The 23,116-nt window shown below is 38.9% G+C and overlaps 1 protein-coding gene across 1 annotated transcript in view; it reads right to left on the bottom strand.

Annotated features, from left to right (window-relative positions):
- The window catches only part of SYBU (syntabulin), a 66,120-nt gene extending 43,010 nt beyond the window's left edge, over window positions 1–23,110 (bottom strand). The window contains 3 exon segments of the mRNA XM_006916699.3: window positions 851–1,048; window positions 21,030–21,231; window positions 23,021–23,110. Of these exon segments, the coding sequence (XP_006916761.1) occupies window positions 851–1,048; window positions 21,030–21,231; window positions 23,021–23,044 (424 nt within the window). The 5' untranslated portion in view covers window positions 23,045–23,110.
- Between the last annotated feature and the right edge of the window lie 6 nt (window positions 23,111–23,116).

Raw genomic sequence — 23,116 nt, 5'->3', positions numbered from 1 at the left:
CACAGGGCCAAGCATTGGCTCCATTGAAATAAAGCTGTTTAGAGCTCCTCGCACAATAAAGACACCCCTTCCCAAACAAAACTTAGAAGACAAATGTAAGGAATGAGGATGCATGCAGCTATTAATCTGTCTTTTCAGACTCAAATATGTATAGCATAACTGTGGATGTTAAAGAAAATAATGCGATGTAGAAGATGTCTCACAACACCAATCCGATGTTCCTGTCCTTTAAAGTTAAAACTTCAGTTTTACTAAAACTATATTTGTTCATTTACTGTACCTATTTCTATGACACAAAATATTTATTTATAGAGTGCAGATTCCGAGAATTGACCTTTTCGATGCTCATGGCATCTCATCCATTGCAATAATTATCTCCATTTCATCTCATAGCTTTTAATATTTTGTAACTGTTGAACGCAGAACATCATATTCATATTTCAATCTTTAAAAAGCAAATAAAATAACTAGGTTAGCCAGTACACCCAGCCCTATAGATCTGCATCAAGATAACCTGTTCTTTTCATAATCTACTGTCACTCTAGATGCAACCAAGTAATTTCGTATGTAATTTATACTGGAATTAATTACAGAGTTTAAATGTCTGTTATACCATCCAGTTTACATTTTTTCAACATTATTCCTTTGTCTATAATGCACATGCATATATGGCACTATAGTTACTAAATTATTAACAACTGGTACAAAATATATTCCACCCCTTACCCCTTTTCTGGGTCCTGGGTACATCATTAGTGTTCCCTGTCTTGATATACAGGTGTTTCATTTCAAACGTGAAATCTCCTTAGTCATATTACTCTGATAAAAACAGGAATATAAGTGTATTTACCTGGCTTTACAAGGCCCGACTTTGGTTCCTTCTTATAGCGAGTGGACTGGATGCTTCCCTCACCAGCCATTCCAATTGTGCATTTCTTTCTGGTAAAGTCTTCATCGCTCCCAGGGCGAAAGCCAACAGGACTGTTTCCAGAATCTGAGGGCGTCTTCACAGGAGATACTGACTGGCTACTAGGACAGCCTGTGTCATCTGGAAGACAGGAATCAAGAGTGTTTAATGAGGAGGAGGAAATCAATGATGGCCAACAGAAGCATGCAGAAAGCAAGCCATGCATACGTGCGCTCACACGTGTACTCTGTTGATTGAGCCCTGGTTAACGCTTATGGATGGCTCCCCTTTTATTTTCCAAATTTTGGCCAATCATTTTAACAAAGGAAATATCAACCATCAAAAACATATTTTAAGGAAACATCTTATAAGCTTTTTGGATAACAAATATTTCTGTAACATTCCTGTTGCCAAAACCTAAAGGCTTGTCTGTTATAATGCTTTAGGTAGTCAACTTTGGGGTCATAACCGTCCACAGATTTCTGATGGGGTCAGTAATAAAAAGTTCACCGTAGCAACTCAGGATCATTGGAGTGAACATTTCACAGTTGTTTGTGTAAAGATAAAAAGTTACTTGATTATTATTGACCACACCCAATTTTTGATCACTTGGCCCATCAGAGTGACAGATAAAAGATCTGCCTTTAGGAGTTCAAGGAAGCAAAAAGAAGTGATCCAGTTTTATTATCATACACACCCAAACAGAAATATATCGATCAGCTATCTTGCTGTCTGAAGTAAACTGGTAAAATGAAAATGATATTCAAATTAAAAACATTCTCTTAACTTTCAAGTTACAGATTATCACAGTCATTATTATAAATTAATATGCATGACATAAAGTGACCTGTGTAGATGCTTACTAAGTAAATGGGAAAATCATACTGCTACTCCTATAAGTGCTTTCCATATTTGTTAAATATTTACGATGGTTCATTAATTCATTTATACTTTGATGAGGAGAATTGCATGGGAATTGAATACAAATCAATATTACTTAAAAGTATATTTACTCAAACAAATCAATTAGTGGTTATTTTTATTACTAAACATTTCTTTATTACACAACAATGTTTTGATGCCAGTAACTACTTAGACAAAAAAAAGACATTTAGTACAAATAACTTTTAGAACTATTATATTTTTATTACTATTAAAAGAACTAAAACAATTTGCCACCTATAAAAGGCTATCGTAAAACTCCATAGCTTCAATAAAGATAGAAATAGAACTAGGCCTGAATAAAATATACTGATTGCCTAAATTAAGATGACTAGAATCTATCTTAAAAAAAATTGTTGTTGCTTCGTTTCTGGTCTTTATTTCAATTTTTATTATGAAATATCTCCATGGAGCAAAGTGAACTTGGCAAAATGATTTCTTTCTCCTCAATGGACCTCAGTGGTCTATTTCTGGAAGCGAACGATGTTCAGTACATTGTTCCTGCCTACTACCTTTGCCGCTCTTCTAAATGTGCTACATTCTTCCTGAACTCCTGAAGAAACTGGATTTGAATTACTGAGTAATGAGAACCCCTCTTGCTGCTACCGCTCAGCTATTTCATCGCTTACTGTCCCTGCCTTTCTCTTATATTTGCAGGTCTCATGCTTCAACCCAAAGATATCTGAGCTCTTCTCTAAAGGTGCAAAGCTGCTAATTGCTCAGACAGATTCCAGCACTTTAACAAGACTCAACAGGTCTTGCACGTCGCCTCAGGAGAGCCTCTCTTTCTTGATTCCTATCCCAAAGCAGATAAACTCAAAAGAATGAAGTCTAATCATTCAAAATTACTTACTGCCTTTAAAATTATTTCCTTATGAGTCAGTTCCATAAATTACTTCTTTTGAAAGAAGTAGCCCAAATAAAAATCTATGCTTCAGATTCTCTACCCTAAAAAGTAATTTCTCTTGAAAACTCTCAGACTCAAAGGAATAAAATTATTACACAATTTCCAGTATTGAGAAACCCTGTCAAAATTATACTTTAAATAAATAGAAAGCAAATGTGTTCTGTTTGGTTCCATTACCATTTGCTAGAGTTAAGTAAGAAAGAATATGTACACATCGCGTCCTTAGTACTAGTAATTTCAAGGATTAAGTGGTAGAGTCTTATAAAAATTAAGAACTAAAATTATTTAGAGTGGTAGCAGTTTAGGGAAGGCAGTTTCACCTGGAGTGTGTGCCTCACCTGTCATCAATATTTACAGCTAGTGTGTCTCTAGGGGCATTGAGAAGATGAATACCCAAAAATATTTTTAACTTTAGTTATCTTGTTCAGCATTTGAATCACTACATAAACTAGTGTTCACCCCAAATCTGTTAACTGTCTCGTATTGTGCTTCATATTAAGGAGAGAACAATAGGAAATTATGACATGGTCTTTTATTGGTTAAACAAATATGTATCAAGCCTTGAACCTGAACCAGACCACAGGCATTATACCCAGTCCATGATCATATTGATGGAGTTCATAAATAAGCCAGAAGGAGTTGAGTAAATATATCCCACAACACACAGTTCCTGTAAACTGGCAAGCCTATTAAGGCAAATCCATATGCAAGAAAATCTGCGAGTTATTAGAGAAGCTTGGGACATTTGCCTGTTTTGCCTAATGGGACAATTCTAACAAAGGAATCTAGTTTGGGAAAGGGCGAGGCCATTTATTTTCCTACTACAGAGAGTACAATCTAAGTTATGCAAAGTAAGACTGCAGCACAGACAACAGAGCTTCCTATACTGGAGTCATTGGTCATCTGGGACACCTGAAATATTTCCCTCTGTGTAGCACTGAAGAAGTGGTTATTTTTCAGCAAGTCTTGTTTAGGATCCCTTCCCCCCTCTCTCTCTTTCCTCCTCTTCTTCATATCCTTGTTTTTCTCCCTTTTTAATTTTATGGTCATAGTTGGAAGCAGACTACCAGTTCAGATCAAGCCCAGATCCTTTGCAAAATTCTGTGTAAAATATTCTTCATTCACATTTACTCCAAGATTCTAAGAATAGTGAAGACAAGTTGATGGTCTTTGGTTGATCATATCTAATCTCATTTATGTGCCAAACTACACTTGGATCAAGCACATATTTGAGAGATTTATTTATTAAACCTGCTTCGGTTAAACCCTTCAATTGTGCTGTTTCCTGCTGCTGCCTCAACTTCTGAATTTGTCCTGTAGAATCCATAGATTTATAAACACAATATTTGTAATTATAGTTTTTATTAATTGTGTTACTATAAAGAAATTATCAGTGACAAATGTGACAGAATGAGGAAACTTTCTGGGCAAGAAATGGCAAAAATCCTGAATGATCTACTCAAAAAGTATGGGGTGTTTCAACCTTCCAGAAGAATGCCTGAAAAAGTAAGAACATCTCAGGCCTGGTTTTGGCATAAGTGAAGCTTCGTTCCAAGGCTTGGGGAAGAGGGTGTAAAAGACTGTCAGCCTATTGCAGAGGGAGGAGTTTTTCTTTCTTTCAAGACACATACACGTGCTCACGCAACATACCCCAGCTCTTACATAGTTTTTACTCTTTCTATTATTCATCGTAAGTGTAACTTAATTAACACACACACACACACACACACACACAACAGGACCATGTTCCATGTTTTACATTATATGTGATCCTTTTGAAAATATCAGATGATTCTCTTCTGGGGTCAACAATTTTAAATCCCACTTCCAAGGGCCCAGAATGGCCCCTGGTGGAACTTAGGTAACTAAGTGACCCTCATCAAGGCCATATCTAAATGATCCCACTGACAGTAAAGGAGACTAATTTACACACTTTCTGTGATTTATATTAAGGAATAGTTTCTTTTGTGACTTTTGTTCTTGTTCATTTGCTTTGAATTTGTCAACATGCAGGATTAAGAATAGTAGAAATATTGACAGATCAGGAACTTCTGAAAGTTGAGGCCTAACTACAGTGCTGTAAGAAATATAGCCACTAACTAGGATCCAAATTGTTGCTAAGAAAAAAAAAAAATTAAAGTCTATAAAGACAGATGGGAAAAACAGGCATCTATTGTAATTTGTAGCCTGGAGGTTATTAAAAATTGATTCTTTTTTAATCCATTTTTCTTCTATCTTTACAAGGTCTTTGAAAATATGGGAGATGGTTAGTAATTGTACAATTATTCCACTTACAGTTCTGAAAAAGGTGTGTATAAGTATCTTTTAAAATAATTTGAATCTTATTTTAAATATACTAAAGGAACTTGCTAATAAACAAAATCTTCTGTTATAGTTGTTAAAATTTGACTCCTTTTTTTATTATAAAAGTTATAATTTTCATTATGGAAAATCTGGAGTGCAAGAGAGTACAAAGAAGCACAGAAAAATCAAAAGGATAACATTTTCCTATAATTGTAGTACCAAGAAAAAAAATTTAACAATTTGGCGTATTTCTTACTGATCTTTTCTTAAATGCATATGGTTGACCTGCTCGCTTGCTTTTTGTTTTGTTAAAATTTCAACATATATTATAGACAGTTTCATTACTCTGTTACTGAAAATTTCCCCCTGGAACTTGTTAGGCTAGAAAAGAAGCTATTAAAGACTAATAGGAGCCAACTCAAAGAGGTCCCCATTGGCCAAAGATGGAATAATTTGAACATCAAAAAGAATAATATGCAACTGACTGATAACCACCAGATTTCATAGTTATACCACACAAAACAAAATGAAACAGAGAAAAAAAAGATCCCTTTTACCCAAAAGAATCCCAGTCCACTGGAAATCATTAGAAGCAACCCAGGGACCAAGTTTTTATGCTGAAATTTGACAATTAAAAGAAAAGAATTAGCATATATTCTGGTGGTAAAAACTGCTCCTATACAAACTATATTTCAGTATAACTGAAATCCCTCATTAATATTGGAAAGATCTTCCTTTACAGAAGCATTCTGGTTAATGAAGGTACATGGAATTAAGAGAAATAGAAAGTTATTATTTGCTAATTATTTATAATGAAATAACTGATTTAGGCAACAAATATAATTGATGAAACCATTAGACAAAAGGCTGGAAGGGAGTTTACAGTGGAGTGATGAGGCCTTACCCGCCTGTACTAAGTATTCTTAGCATCACCAACAGTAGGACAACAGACATTATGTGCCATCTGATGGGATGCCAGATGAAGCCCACATTACTATAATTCCTTGGTATGACAGAGAACATTGAAATAGCCTTTATTGTCTCGAAAGTGTCTGTTTGCTTCCTCAAGGTATTGTTTAACTCAGATGTCAACATAGATTTTCTGTAAAGGACAGATAGTAAATATTTTTGCCTTTGCTGGCCAGATGATCTTTGTCACAACTATTCAACTCTGCCATTGAAAGCCACAGTAGACAATATACAAAGGATTGGGTATGGCTGTGTTCCAAAAACATTTTATTTACAAAAGCAGGCAGCGAACAGGATTGGCCTGTAGGCTGCATTGTGCCAACCCGATTTAACCCATTACTACTCTGTTCTCCATATGTTTTATAAGGTGGACATTAGATTTAAAGGTTGAATGATTCAAGGCTATTTCGATGTTCTCTGCATACCAAGGAATTATGATGATTGTGTTAGTAATGAAAATAACGCTATAATTATAAGAAAATGTCCTTTTTTTTTTTAAAGAAATTCATGCTGAGGTATGTAGGTAGACATGAAATGACATGATGTCTAGAGATTTGCTTTAAAATTCTTCAGCAAAGTAAAAAAGAAAAAAGAGACACAGAAAACATGATAATATCTTGCTACTGCTTAATCTGAATAAATTAGCAGCATATTGGGGTTCATTGCAGTATTCTCACTCTGCTTTTGAGTATGTTTTACAAAGTTTCAAAATATTTTATTTCTCAAAAACATTAATTAAAGTCAGTAACTATTTAAAATAGATATGAACACTGTATTTTTCAAAAATCAATTCCTTTTTGTAAGATATTTTAGATTGTTTCTAACTTTCTCACTATTATTAAAATTGCTTTAATAATTTTTTTACAGATAAATCTTTGGTCAAACTTTTATCTCATAGAATGTATCTTTAAAAGTGGAATTACTAAGGCATCCAAGAAGTTTGAGACAACTTATGTTCCTATTATTATTGTATGAGAGTATCCCATTGATTAAATTCCTGCCAGTATTGAATACTATTTTGCTTGTATTTTTGCCAAGTTAATAATGAAAAATATATTTTCTGATATTTTAGTTTGCATGTATTTAATTATTAGTGAGGCTTACTTTCATTGGTCTTTTTTACTTATTCTATAAATTGTTCATGTCCTTTGACAATTTTTCTATTAAACTCTTAAGACTTTTTATTGACCTGTAAGAAACCTTTGTATATGAAAGGCATTAGCCCTTTGTCATATCTCATCCAGTTTGTTGCTTGCTTTTACTTTATGTTTTTGACTTGCAAACCTTTTTCTAATTCTAGTTGTCAAATCTCTCCACATTTTCCTTTGTGACTTCTGATACTTTAATGCTTACAATGTTTTTCTTTACTCCGAGATCAAGTAAATATTTACCTATACTGTATTCTAAATTTTTATAGCTTCATTTTTCATTTAAATTCTTTTGATGGTAACATTATTCTTTTTTAATTTTTTAGGAAACTTATCCTTTCTGTGTTACTGTGCAACGCTTTTCCGATAAAACTTTGAAAGCACTTAATATTTTTTGCAGAGTGAATATAAACATAAATATCTATCTCTATATTTTTTAATCTACATTTTAAAATATTAGGATTGCTCAAAGTGTTTGTGTGTGTGCGTGTGTGTGTGTGTGCGTGTGGTGTATGATATGATTTCTCAATATTTAACTAAAGTGCCTAACAGCCAGTGACATAAAACACATTTGGTGGCAATTATGATGACCAAGTCCTTACTTTACACTCTCCTTGCACCAATTAATTACATATAAGAATAAAAGACTAGGTTCTAAAGATTATAAATAAAATATTTCTTAAAAGTCTAAGAAACATCTCTAAAACTTTTGCTTAACTTTTGAATTTAGATCTCAGAGCTCATTGCTGAACTAAACAATTCCAGAAAAATATTTAAAAATAATATCAGGTGAAGGAGAATGTGGTTTTATGTCATTGTCTGGAAACATTCAGTTATGGCTTGATGCTGTTCAATGTTCAGTTGCATAATTTGGAGGAAAAAATCAATACTATTTTAAGGAAACATTACTTAAAGGTATATGGAAATGAAGTTGATTCTCATGAATGACAGAAACATTTACAGACTACTTATTCATCCATTCAACAAATATTGATTAAGTATCTATTATGAGCCAGACGTTGCTCTGGGTGTTATTATTCTTAATGCCCTAGATACTGACACTTTTGAAGATTGTCTGATGAAGACAGATAAAATGTCACAGCTTAAATTCATCATTAATCTGAAGCCTGTGAAATATCACAAACCAAAATGCCCTGAAAGAAGGTAAGGTAAGAAAAGTATTCAAATGCACTGAATGTAGGTAAGGTAAGAAAAGTAACATTTATTAAGTAGTTATCATGTGGCAAGAACACTAATTTTTATCATATTAATTAATAATATCTTATTTTATACGTGGGAAAACTGAGGCTCAGAGAGGTTAAGAATCTCAGTCACAAATCATCTAAGCAATTGACTCAAGATTCAAACTCAGATTTGTCAGACTATTAAAATCCCTGTTTTTCCAACTACCACAGCTAGTTGTTTTCTAAATTTTTCTATGTATATTTGTTCCAAGAGGAAACAGCAGCAATTCTGGGAATGCTCAAATTAAAAACAGACAAAGGAAGCTGTTAAAAAGGAGCCATCTCATAATAAGCAGACCACAAAAACTTAAGGCAAGAAACTCTTTCTAGTTGTTTCCAGTTTTCCAATATTCTTATTTTAATTCAGAAACCATATAATAATGTGTGCCATTCAGATCATTTTGCATTCTAGGTTTTCGATAGCAAAATTTGAACTTCTACTCTAATTTTAGCATCTTTTTGGAGTGAGAATTCACAAGTCTGTAGACAACACTAATTTTGCTTCAGTATTATACACTGTAATACTAACTGCCAGTGTTGAAGTGTAAGAATCCCATCCATCCATCCATCCATCCATTCATCCATCCATCCATCCTTTCCACAAATAATTACTCATTTCCTATTGTGTGCCAGGTAGTCTTCTAGATATTAGGGATTTAATGATGATCAAGGCTCTAAGATCTTTGTTTTCAAGGAGTTCACATTGTAGTGGTAGAAAAAGAAAGTAAAAAAAAAAAAATACATAGAGAAGATGTTGTGATTGTGATGTACAGTTAATGAAACAAACTGGGTGATATTACACAGACTAGCGAGGTAGAAGGTGGAAAGATACTTCATTAGATAAGTTGTCATGGAAGGTCCTGAAGAAATCATTTGAACTGAGCCCAAAAAATGAGAAGGAAATAATCATGGAAAAGGCAGGAAAAAGAACCCCAGGCAGAGGGAACAACAAGAAGTTTGGGACCTTGAGACCAGGAAGGCTGAAGGGAAGAAGACTGATGAAGAGATTGATTGGGGGCAGAAGCCAAGCACGCGCAGGAGTGTGAGTCAGGAATCCTAAGTGTATCTTAAATGCAATGGACATCACAGCATGCATTAGGCAGGAGATGACAACAATTTGGTTTGTGAAGAATAGACTGTATCGGTAATAATATATCTAATTTTTACTGGGTGCCTACTAAACTAGCAGGCATGTTCTAAACACTCAACACAAGTCTTAATTAACTGAATCTAATATCTCCTTGAGGTAGGCACTAATAACACCCTGCTTTGCAGAGGGCATACACAACTATCTCCAGTGTTTCAGCCATCTACCGAGGTCACAGTCGGTAAGTGGCAGAGCCACGGCAAACAGGCTAACTCCAAGGCCTCTTTCTTGACCACTGTGCTGCGTGGCCCTTTGTGAATGGAAGAACAAAGCACATAAACCCACACGGAGGTCACTGCTATAGTAGAAATGAGAAATGACAGTGGTTTGACTAGGGTGGCAGTATTGAAAATTGAGAAAAGTAGATGAATTTGGGATATATTTTGGAAAAATAATTGAAAGCATTAATTTATGACAATAAACCATAGGAAAAGATTTAAAATGTCTTCTAGGTTCTTTGCTTAAACAATGGGGAACATGGTGGTCATTTCTGAGTTGGAGAAAAGTGGGTTTACGAGTAGATAAGGGTGAAATCAAGACTTCTGTTTTTGATGTGTTAAACCTGAGGCACAAATTAACCACAGCATTGGAGATATTGAGTAGGCGGTTGGATATGTGAGCCTGAAGCTCAGGGGAGAGGTGCAGGAGCATCACCAACCTACAGGAGAGGGATTTAAAGATGTGAGCCTTTGGAGGGTTAGAGAAAGAAGAGGGCTGAGGACTGAGACCTGTGACATTGTGGGGGGCAGCCAACAAAGGTGACTTCAGAGTGACTTGAGAGGCAGGCGGGACCACAGGAGCCAAGGAGGAAAATCTTTCCCAAGAGAAAGGCTTATTCAATTGTGTTGACTGCTGCTGAGAAGTCAAGGAAAATGAAGACTGACAAGAGAAAGTTAGCCTTGCCAGTGTGGTCACGCACGTGCTTGTCAAGGGCAAACTATGGAGACAGGTTTTGGAGAACTCTTGCTACAAAGAGGAACAGAGAAATAAGTTGGCAGTTGCAAGCTGATGAGGGGTCAAAGGGAGCTTGTTTTCTTTGAAAGCTGTGTATACTCGAGCATATGTATGTGCTGATGGAAATGAGCTCGTAAAAGCAATTCATAGGAAGCACTTCACCAAGACATGCAACCTACATCTATAAAAACACAGTGGAGACTGGAATAATTATTTAATGAATGTCTCCCCGGTTTCTTGGAGACAAAATAATCATTGCACATATAAACATTCCCGAAATTTCTGAGATATTTTGGAGCCTCCAGTGCTCCCATAAAAGTCATTCTGGGGCAGCCCCCAGCAGCAAAGGAGGAAGTGAAGTGAAATGAACTGAGGCAAGTCTTCATTTCTTCCTAGAACTCGGGCTCTGAAAACAAGGGCGTCTGTTTGGTTTTCTACCAAGCACTGGTCAAGTTGTTTGATTTGTGTTAGCAGCCAGAGGAGAGGGCATTTGGAGGGGAAAATATCTTGGTCCAAATATGTAATGTAGTGTGAATAAGGAATCTACCTAGGAGTTTTGGTGAGAGAGCTACTGGAAACAGGAGCTCCATCATTGCCAGAAGACAGGTGAGCCCAGCAAGGAGGGGAGGTACAAGCTTTTATTTCTCTCACTCTTTCTTTCATAGGGTTATGATCTTTCCCAAATAAGCATGTTGCTCAGACTGCTGACCTTCCTTCTCCTTAGCAATATGAGTTTATTTGCAGTTTCTAAGCCATGCCTTTTCAAAGACTCCATTTTTTTTTAAGGTTCTTTGGCAGGAGGAGAGAGGGAGGGAGAGGGGGAAGAACTGGAAAGATAGGGAGGAAAGAAAAGAAAACAGAGACACACCAAGAGGCTATCTCTTATTCTCCTGGGAACTTTACAACAAGAAACTTCAAACCACTCTAAGGACACCTGAGTTTCAGTTGGCGCCCTTGTGGCAATGTAAATACCCGTCCCCCTCCTTCCCTCTTCTATTTGTTCTCACATTGAGAATCTGAAGATAGTGATGGTCAAGATAGAGTAAGGGATAAAAATGGAAGAACATTAAGGAAAAAACAATGCTCATTATACAGTTCATGTAGCTGCTACCTTTGGATTTTCCTATTTAAAAAAAAGAAAATTATTTTAGATAATATACGTGTATCATGGTATTTACTTCGTTTTTTTTAGAAAGGACAAAGAAAAGAGAGAGAAAAAGAAGAAATATGCTCATAATTCCAGTGCCATTTATAAAATAAAATTCTGGATTTTGAAAGTTAGCATCGCAGGTGAAATGTCCATCCACAGAAGAATGGCTGAATAAATGACAGCCTTCCGTAGAGTGGGGTACGTGTGGTCATTGCAATGGCTGAGGGGACTTCCATGCACTGGCAAGAACGACAGGCAGGTTCAGGTACTGCCTGAAATACCCATTGCTGGGTAGGCGTTCTGTCAGCATTGATCATCGCTGCAGTTCACCTGCTAGAATGAGTTCCTTGCCCGCAGTAGGTGTTCAATAAATGTTTACTTAACAAGCGAACAGAAAAGATCACAGATTAGTAGAGCATGATCTTCCTTTGGTGAAAAGCAAAACAAAACAAAAAAAATCCTATAAATGCAATGACCTCCACCCTGACATATGTGTTTGCATATTTCTTTTACTTTTAAATTCGAAAACTATGCTATAAGTATTAAAGAAAATATAATCCTCAGACACACGTCAGAATAAATAGAAGGGTAGATTAGGGTCCATGGGTTCTCAAGAGTTCTGAGGGGGAGGTCAGTGGCTAAGAGGAACCCTGTCTGCATGGCCACCCACACCAACGGGGACAGGATAGAGACTAAGCCAGCCAGGCGAGAGGAGGAACCCAAGGAAAATTCAACTGAGGGCACGAGCTGAAGGATGAGTTTCGACAGGATGATGGTGAGCGCTGGATGAGCCCACCTGAGGGGTACTAGCCAAAATGACTGGCCTCCCCTCTCTGGAGCCAGAGGAACATGACCCCAATGACTCCAGGCGTTGGGGCCCCTGGACATGACAGTGGCTGCCCGACAGTGTGACAGCAGCTGGGTCAGGAGTCCCTCTCTGCTTTGGCCGAGGAGGGGCTGGACTATGTCTCCACAGCAGGAGGTAGCCAAACTGGGCAGCAGGAGAAATTTGGGGGAGTTATCGGGCCCAGGACCAGCAAAGCCTTGACAATGGAGGCACACCCAGCAGTCTTACATACCTGAAGCGCACTGCGTCTCCTGGGTCGGTGGGAGGACACTGGTGCTCTCAGAGTAAAAAGCACCTGGGTGTAGGGTGTGGTGGCAGCTAGTGTCAAGTTGCAGTCCTGGGAAAATGGGTAAGTGGCTTTGTGCTAAATTCCTTCTCCACTCGAAACTGGACTGCTGGTTTTTCCCATGGCTTGCAGGTGCCAGCTCTTAAGAGGAGCATTTTCTGATTTTTTTAGCAAGAGATTTCTCTTCTAGCTACCCACAGCATTGGGGTGGGCGAGGGTTCTATTGCAGATTTTTTTTTTTTTTTTTTTTGCTTGACAGAAACTCCTCAATGAGTTATTAAATGAATGCTTCTTTCATTTAATAAAGCTATAACATTGAGTAACGGGTACGGTTCTAGTTGTTTTATTTCCTCAATTATTAAGGTAGCATTCTGCTCTCAATAGATTTTATTAAATGAACGAAAACATATCACTTGTCCTTTTCTCATAATTATGCCTCTACCACATTCCAACATATACTTGCTAAGCAACTGCTGTGCATGAGGTATGGTGCAGGGAGCTATCCTGTTCCTGCCTTCACGGAGCCTACAGTCTACTGGAGAGTTGGGTGACTAAAGAAATTTTAAAACCAGGTCACGTGATGTGATAGAGGAAGCATAAAGAAGAGGCATCTAACCTAGACTTTGAAATGGACCCTTCGGACACCTACCCTGACCTATGAAGACACTCACCCACACAGTCGACCCTTGAACAACATGGGTTTGAACTGTGTGGGTCCATTTATATGAGGATTTTTTTCGATAAACAGCCTTCTGCTGTTGTTACCTCTGGGTTTCCCATCCACAGATTCAACCAACCTCGGATGGAAATCAGTATTTTGGGTCCACTGTTGGGGATCCGCAGGTGGGAAGGGCCGACTGCATCGTTGTTCTGCACCATTTTATAGAAGGGACTCGAGCACCCCTGGGTTTCAGTATCCGTGGGGTCCTGGAACCAATCCCCCGCAGATACCGAGGGAAGGCTGTAGTTAAGGTTTTGGGAAGTCAGAAGTTATACGCAGATTTTCAACTGCACAAACAACTGCATTGTTTGAGGGTCAACCATATTCACATCTAGCCTTTCTTTTCTTCCCTGTATGAGTATTTTTGGGTCTATCCCCAGTCTTTTAACAAAGTTATCACTTCTCTGCTATTTGCAATCTCTCCTCTCTCTCTCCCTGTCTCTCTCTGTCTCTACTACCTCCCTCCTTCCCTCCCTTCCTCTCACTCTCCTTCCCATCTTCTCTCCGTTTTTTTCTTTCTCTTTATAGTGTATTTCCCCTCATCCTAAAAACCACATCAAAATAGCTATCATTTAATAAACGCTTTATCTTTACTATAAATCCAACACTTGTTTTTATTCTATTTTCTCTTTCCCATCCCATTTAGGCTGTTCAAAAATCTCTTTACACTCTGTCACCAACCATTCACATCTTGGCCTGATGCAGTTTAGATCCCATCCCCCCAATTGTCTGGGACCATTTCTGCCTAAGATCACTGACAACCTAGTGGTCTTCTCCCAGAGTGCTTTTTAGTGCACACCTTACTTAATCCTGCTGTGACCTCTGAATCTGCTGGTTGTTTTCTTCTTGAAAGTTTTTCTTTGGAGTTGGAGACACTGTCACCCCCAGCTCTCCTCCTTCCTCTCTCTGTGTGCGTTTCATTCTCAGGGGACTTGGTTTTCTTATTTTACCTACTGTCCCTTTATCTCGGAGTTCTAGCCTTGGTCCTCTAATCTCCCTCTGTGCGCTCCCCTCCGGCGATATCAATTCCCTTGTCTTCAGGTACCAGCATCTCCGACTTCTCTTCACTCCAGATCTTTACCTTTATCTCAAATGCAACAAAGCCTACTCTGAGCTCATCCATCACTGTCCTCTCCCATGTCCTGATGCTCCATTTCTGCTCATCCACTGGAAAGTTGGACACAATCCTTTCCCTTCTCTTCCACTTGCAATCGGTGACTAAGCCCCCAACCTTCACACATATCATTTTATCAGTCTTCACTCAGATGGCCATGGTGCCTTCAAACCAAGCCAGCTCCTCATAATTAATTGCCTGACTCTCCCATCCACTGTCCAATGCATAATCAGAAAGATTCCCCTAAATCATAAATCTGCTCATGACTCCTCCCTGCTGAAACCCTTCGCTGGCTCAGCAAGGTCGTGAGGAGTGGCACGTTGGCAGCCCAGGAACCATGCCCTGCTATTATGCATGCTACTTGGCCCACAAAGTTAAAAAGTGAAGTTTTAAACATTCTGAATACCACTAGAAGGGGCACACACTGTCCAGTTCTAGAGTCCCCTCTACTGTCGTCTACCCAGGCGGCCCCACTCTTTACATTACTGGTGTAGTTTTTCTAGGGACCCTTGATCTCATGGATCCAGTTCTTGGCCCAGCATATGAAGCTTTTCCCGATCTGACCCTGCCCACCTTGCTAAGCTCATTTCATGCGTTTAACTCAGGTCTGCCGATCCCACGGCTCATGTTTATCCTCTGCGCTACACTAATCGATGTTAATTCTTTGAATCTTTGGGCTCATGAAATGTGAGATGTCAAAGTGATAATAAATGGAGCAACAAACTCAGATTACAAGGAAGGAGTGTGTGTGGAGTGAGTGTGGGCAAAAGGGACAGGGAAACAAAGCAAGTGAGTAAGGACGGTCATATGGGTATCACATCCAAAGATCTGCTATCCCTTTATTTTGATGCCCAGGTTAAGCAGTAAAATAATGGATTTTTCCAATCACTGTGTTTTATTCATTGCTATAGCCTTAACACAATTTAAATACCTACAAATACTTTGTAGGAATTTAATAAATGCTTATTGGATAACATTTTTCGGAATCTTACAAAAAGCTAAATGTCCTGCTACTCCCAGGCCACGGTTTCTCTTTTTTTTTTTGGTCTCTTTCAGTGTACCCACTGGCTGTTCAAGGTACATTCATGGTATACCCACTTCCTGTGCACCTGAAGTCATCCTAATACCAAAGAAAGAAAGTACAAAAGAATAAACTGCAAGTATAGAAATAGTAAATCCAAAGAGAGAGAGAGAGAGAGAGTGTTATATAGGAAAATAAAGGAAGGAAATGCTTTTTCTTTTCTTTTACTGTTCTATAATTTGAACACAAGTTAAATCCATTATGTAGTTATAAATAATATTGTTGCTAAGACTAATGACATGGGAATTGTAAACAAAGAGTGAGAAGCTATAATTTCAAAGGAATGTGGGGGCATTTTTCTTGTCCCATGCCATGAGTTTAATCTGCGTGGCTGGCCACTACCTCTACCATCTTGATCCTCATTCATCTTACGATGCCACTTTGGGCATACTCCTTGCATTTCTCATACAAAATGCCCAAACACACACAGACCACAAGGGAGTGAGGCTGACTTCAGTAGGCGTAAGAGTCATCTGGAAAACCTGTAAAATACAGACTCCTGGGCCCTCCCATTCTGCAATAATAAGTTAGGGTGGGGCCAAGGCATCTGATTTTCAACACATTTTCCTGAGGATTCTAAAGCAGACAAACACCATACTTGATTCTAAAGTAAACAAGCACTATACTCTGAAATTGAGAGATACTGTCATAAAGATGAGTTAGAACATAAAAGATTTTCACACTGAATGCCACAATTTGCTTTCAGGCATAGTCAATTCTATAGTGATTACTTTCACAGTCCCCACTGCGAAATACCTTTTTTTACTAAATGTCAAGAAAATTTTGCTCTCATCCACCTAATTGTATGTTACCACATTCTCAAAGAAATAGCGCCTATGCACCTTTCATTTGTAGCCTATTTCATTAGATACTGATTTCTGTGGCTGAGGCAGCTAAACAGTTGAAATATATGTTATATAGCAGTGCTTACATTCTATCCTCATTAAAATGATACTAAAGTCTTAGGGTCTTTGTTTTTTTCTTCACAGCAGGTTGGCAGTCATTCAATTATCCTGTAATTTGGTACTGCAGCTCACTTCGCTTTAAGCAGTTCATCTCAATTCTGATATGTTCAAAAGCTTACTCTATCCAGATGCCAAGTTTCCTCCACTGGACAAAAGCATAGCAGAAATATTTTTGTTTGGCAAGGCCTGGCAAATTTTTGGAGGCATTGTCATGCCTCGGCAGAGCTCTAGTCAGGTTGTAATTTGCCTTAATTGTTCTTCTCACAAACAGCAACAATGATTACCTCTAGGTCATTGGCACTCAAAGAAGGATTTCTTCACAGCCACTATAAAAATCAAAATACTTTCTGCAAACACCTTTGGATTAGACTGCAAAGAATCTTGGATTCTGACCGTTTAGTGTATTGACTTGGTACATGTTTTTTTAATGGGTTGAAGTCACACACTTGCCTGTGTATCTGTGTGTGCCGATCAGGAACATGGAAATAACGCAGAGAAATCACTGGTCTCTCGTAAGACAACCAGTGTTCCATAAGCATAATTTGTTCCACCTGCCATGTTTACAAGGCACCCCAAGGAGAACTAGCTTAAAACCCAGCAATCCATCTGCCTCCCAGTTCTAAGGGGCAATTACTGCCTCAACTAAGCAAAGAGGAATGCACAGCATGCTGCTAACCACGTCAGGTGACTGATGTATGTGACTGAGTTACCCAGGTCATCAGCTTTTCTAACAGTCCTGATACAATGACAAACACAATTAACTACCAACAAAAAAAAGAGAGAGAGACAGAAATGACAGAGATCCAGACTCGATGGGCCACACCCAAGACACAAATCATAAATATGGGTTTTATCACTTCTCATGGCCATGTTAAAACAAGAAATATGGGCAGGGGGGTTGGGGAAGAAAAGATAGGGTGACTTAATACCAAAACGTTGATTTAAAAAAATGATTAAAAAAAAAGAGGGGACACAAATGCAGGTGTTTTGTTAGTATTAACTGTATTTCCTTACATATTTTTTTTAAAGAAAGCCTTAGTTAATATTTACTAAAAATATACAATGTTTTACTTGCTATGCATATAAAATAGCACCTGGCCTCCAACACTTACAGTATAAACTTAACTGTGCTCAACAAAGGCCACAGTGACGAAGACCGAATACAGCTGTAAGGATGAGACTATGCTAACAGGAGAATGATTTTGGAGTACAATGCAAAAAAACAAAAACAAAAACAAAACAAAACAAAAAAACACATGCATATCTTAAAAAAAATTCTTCTAATAAGAAGCTATTAAAAGAAGAGCTCTTTGGGGACACACCCCGAATGAATTGCAAAAGGTCACACACAACTCCTTCCCTCTGAAATGAGATAGACACAACACACAAATTAGCATATAGAATATCAAGTCATTAAATGTGCCTTGTCGAGGCTCCCATGGGAAGCAATGGGGAAGGCAGTGGTGTGTGGGAAGGAAGAGACAAAGTAGGTAAAAACGGACAGACCACTTTGAAAACAGTTCCTAGTCTCGGTAAAATTAAAAGAAAAACATGAGGATGGGGGCGGAAAACATTATCATGATTTTGTTGTAATACGAATGATAGGAAAGCCAGACTCTCAAAATAAGAATAATCCTTTGTATTAAGTAAGTTTAACTTCATGTAAACTCACTACATTATTCTTCTTTTAAAAACTGAATATCTTAGAACATATGAAGCTCTGCACAATTAAGGCCTTTAACACAGATCTGGGGAACGAGTATCTAGTTTGCAGTTCTGAAAATGTAATTTTCAAAATAAATCGTATTGTGTGTGAGAGTAACATCTTCCTCTACCATTTCACTACCAGAGTGTAAGAGTCCCCCGAACTTTCACATTAGTGAACGTGATGATTTATAAAGACGACAAGCTAATGCAATCTTCTTTATAACCATAGGGTTATGAAGCAGTGGTGGTAACAGACACCTCTAAGTAAGTTTAGTTTCATTCTAGCAGAGGATGGCATTTGTAATGTTTGCGTGTATCCTGGTCTCTGACTTAAGTACCATGATTAAGCAACAGATACATATTCTGACCTTAGTGTTAAAGTGGCTGGATTAAAACCAGCTATTTCCCCCTGCTGGTTGGAAATTCTCTGTTATACATTCTCTGCCTCACTGCTTGTGGATTAAAACCAGCTATTTCCCCCTGCTGGTTGGACTGTTTTACATTCTCTGCCTCATTGCTTACAGCTTTAATGCTCCCCCCCAGTACTAAACCCATTTGTTTCTCATCCACTGACTGACCTCCTAAAGCATCATTAACACGCCCCCAAAGGTCTTGCTCCTGTCAATTTTAGTCAGCACAGCACTCAAAGCAGTCAAGGGGTTTGTCAGGGTTCTGTAGGAAGGGAATGCAAAGGAGGAAAAGGCACCAACCCAAACCTTGGAGAACTGCCAATACAGGAGGATGAGGCCCAGGAATCGAGGGAATGCTATCGGGAGGCAGGATACAAGGCTGAAGATGAAAAGGTAGGTTTATAGATGTCCATAATCAGATGCTTCTGCCACTCAATTCTCAGCTAGTTAATGGCAGATGGATCAATATCTACTTCCGATTTTCATGTACAGCATTATGGCCTCAGTGGCGGACAGGTCTCCTGGGAAGAGACGATGATCCAGGACATGGGTCTTGGAGAGAGTGCTTTATGACCCAAATTAATAACTTTATTGGTTTTCCAAATTTATTTTCTAAAACATATTTGGAGTTTTTCTTTTGTTTTGTTTTGACTAACTTTTTCTTTTTTCTTTTTCTGATAACTCTACTCACCCTAAAGTCAGTTACAGACAAAATTATGTAGAGAGAACATCGGGAATAAACATGGACTTGAGTTACATAAACAAAGCATGTCAGTCTGAAATGACATCTCCTGGGTTCATCCACATTTGACCCGAGTGGTTCCTGAGCTCCAAGAGGAGTGAAAGTAAACAGCATTATATTCTGCAAATACAGCTCCAGTTTCTAAGGGTCTTAGCTGCTCCAGTTTGATAGTTTTCTTCCTTATCAAGCAAAAACCATCAGTGGGTTTCCATTTCTAACTGCATGAATATCATTCCAACAGCAATAAATAAGTTTTAAAATATAACATTTTGATAGAATTTTTTCAGAACCAAGTAGATAATCTGAGGCTTTGCAGAGAAAAAATAAAAAATAGACAGCATAATATTTCTACTATACAACTTATGGATGGAATTCTTTTGTGAAAGTATAAAATAAATCCAAAGCTGCATTTTAAAAATCTCTGAAAAACTAAGTTACCACTACTAAATATAATGAAATGTTGTATCCTACTAAATTAAGGCATTAATCATGGCATCTTGAGTCGCATGTCACTTCTCATATGTGAGTTAATCTTCAAATTACATTTTCCCTAAATAAGTTCTAAAAATTACCCATTTGAAACATTCTTCATTAACCATAAGATAGTTGCTCCTTTAAATTTTACCCAAATTCCTAAACTTCCTAAAAATTCAAATTCTTCTAAGTCATGAGCTTCAATGCATATAACAGGCTCTGTCAACTGATAGTGGTGGCACCTTCAGGAGCTATGAAGAGATTTATGCTGTTACAGAATATGCTCAGATCTTTTAGGAAACTTCCTTAGGATCTTGTGCCTTAACTGTCCTCCCTAGTTCATCATATTAAGAACCATCACTTATTAAGCATATCTATAAGTCTAGGAGTAGATTTAGGTACATGGTCTCTTTCGACCTCACAGCAAACTCTACAAGGTAGGTATTATCATCCCATTTTACGAGTGTAACTACTGAGGCTTAAGGAAGTTAAGCAACTTGCCCAAAGTTGTCACAAAGCTTGTAAATGGTGAAAAGGCCAGGGATTCTAGCTCAGGCCTGGAAGATTACAAAGCCTGTGCTCTTCCTCTCTCTCTAAACTACAAGGCCTTGACCTTGAGGTTTCTGAGTTGCTTTATCTTTGGGGATTCCAAGAATAGAAGTCCACAGGCTTATAAAGGTTGCTTAGTATAAAATGCAAGCTAATGAGTTTTCCAGATTTAACGAAGGAATACATTTTTTTTAAACGGTCATGGAAACAAGTTAGATTTTACATTGTAAATTACAAACTAGAATAACATATAAAAACTGGTATGAAATTTCACTAGGTTGAACCATATGAAACTGCTGTATTTATAGGTCAGAACAGCCAAAAAGGTGCAACTACAGACAATTCATACCCAAAACAGAAGTCTAGTTCTAGGCTCTAAGGGGCCCAATCCAGGTCCATTGACAACACACCTGCAGTGCACACACCTGATGCCTGTGTGTGGCCTCCTGTGGATACTGTACCTGAGCAGAAGCTGTTGCTGCTAATGGTCCTCGCTGAGCGCCCAGAGCTGCTGGGGTTGAACTCTCTGCTCTCTTCCTCGGAGAAGGGAGACTCCGAGGCTGGGGACACTTTGTGCTGTTGCTGGGGCAGATGGGGCCGAAGAATCAAACGGGGGATTCGGCTTCGGGAAATCTCCTTCTCATGACGCTGCACTCTCTGCTCCTTCTCAAAATTGGACATCAAAAGGAAAACAAAAAGAAACTAGTCTCCCCCTCTGAACTCCTTCCTGTTTGCTTCCTCTGGGCTCAGTTTCTAAGAAATCACATTTCCAAATATTGAACCTTCATAAAGTGGTCCTTCTCTCAGTTGCTGAAAAGAGCTCCCAAAAAACTCTTCCACTGAGCTAACCCTTCTAATCTAGTGAAGAGCACACACACTGGAGCAAGGATGCAAATGCACACAGGCACACACACAGACACACGCACACACACTTCCATCGCTGGCAGGAAGGTTATTCTGCTCTCCCATGCCATTCTCGACTCTCCTTCCCACTCTGGCTTATTTTATCACATTCAAGTTTTCCGCTCTCTCAAAGGCTTTTGATTGCTGGCAGCACAAAACTTGATTTCCTCTGAACTTTCATTTCGCTGTCCCTGAATTAGCTACAACAATTTGACTTTCGTTTTCCCGTCTCCTTATAAAGTAGACCCCTATACCTGGAACAATTTTTTCGCGATAGATCATGCAGCCTTATCTTTCAAATACCTCCTCTTCTGGCCAGGATCTTAATTATTCATTAATATCCTGGTACACAAGGCTTGTTGCCAATAGAAAAGCAAACAAAAATCCAATACCCGGTAAGATGGCTCCACCTTTTATCTCATGTTTAGCTTTTGTTTTCCTTATAAGATACCCGTGAGAACAGATTTTTCTCTCTCTCCTTAAAACCACAGCATTAAATACAGAAGGCCACACCTTGGTTTAAAAAAAAAAATGCATAGAAAGTAATATTTTGGCAACGTTTTTCCCTTTTTAAAGTGCTTTCCCAACCATTATCTCATTTGATCCTTACAATCCAGGCCACAGAGAAGACACTAATTTGTGTCCCTTTTTACAGATAAGGAAACTGAGGCTAAAAGAGATGCTTAGCCAACACAGCACATCATCTAGAAGCAGAACAGGCCTGAAGTCCAGTGCTTTTTGGGGTCACTACCACCCAACCTTATTAAAATGGATTCCTAGGAGGAGCTCGTTGCCAAAAAAAACAAAAAAACAAAAAAACAAAAAAAACAAAAACAAACCCACTGCTCCCTCCAACCTCTGCGACTGAAAACGGGCTTTGGATTAGGTAACAAACACTATTTCGAAACATGACCTCCTGCTCCTTTCCACACTGCTTACCAGGAATGGTCGCTGCCAAAGTAAACACCTCTGGGAGGCCCACACAGCGCAAGAATTGAAGGGAAAGCCCCAGCTGCGGGGAACTCTTGAGGTCGCTCAGGCAGCCAGCCCATCTAGGGGACAGAGCCGCACCCCGTCTCTGAATTTGTTCTGCACATCAGTCACCCAGCAGGTAGCACACGTCAGCCACTCCACTCGGCACATTGCAGACCTTGAACCCATGCTGGGTCGCGGACATGCCAGAGTCCTTATTTCTCAGGCACCAATACATCAGATTGTTTGTATTCACAGCACACACGCAGAACATCAATTGAGAGCTAGATTCCAAATCTCCAATTTCAGATGGGATTAACCCTCCAAAGGCAATCTTTTTAATCCTTGTGTCGGCCTCCCAAATCTTTTCCTCCAGTGCCACCTACGCACCTCCGGGGTCTTATCATCTCTGCCTTCCCTTCGTCCCCACCACTTCCTTGCCCCCGTTTACCCCGATTCTAAACGCCACCCCTCCTGCTCGCACCTGGCCGCTTGTCGCCCCGCAGTGGCCACCTCCCCTCTCTCTCCGGCGCCGGCGGACCCAGCCACCCGCGCCCACATGACGTGACCTCCTTACCTTGGTCTCTCGCAGGGGTCCCATCGCGCTGCTGCCCGCCGGCTCCTCGCGCCGCCGCCGCCGCTGCCGCTGCCGCCGTCCAGGAGGAGGCACCTG

Source organism: Pteropus alecto, unplaced genomic scaffold (genome assembly GCF_000325575.1).
Source record: "Pteropus alecto unplaced genomic scaffold, ASM32557v1 scaffold164, whole genome shotgun sequence".
Classification (NCBI taxonomy): Eukaryota; Metazoa; Chordata; class Mammalia; order Chiroptera; family Pteropodidae; genus Pteropus; species Pteropus alecto.
Note: the sequence above shows the minus strand (reverse complement) of the source record. Positions and strands in the feature narration are given on the sequence as shown.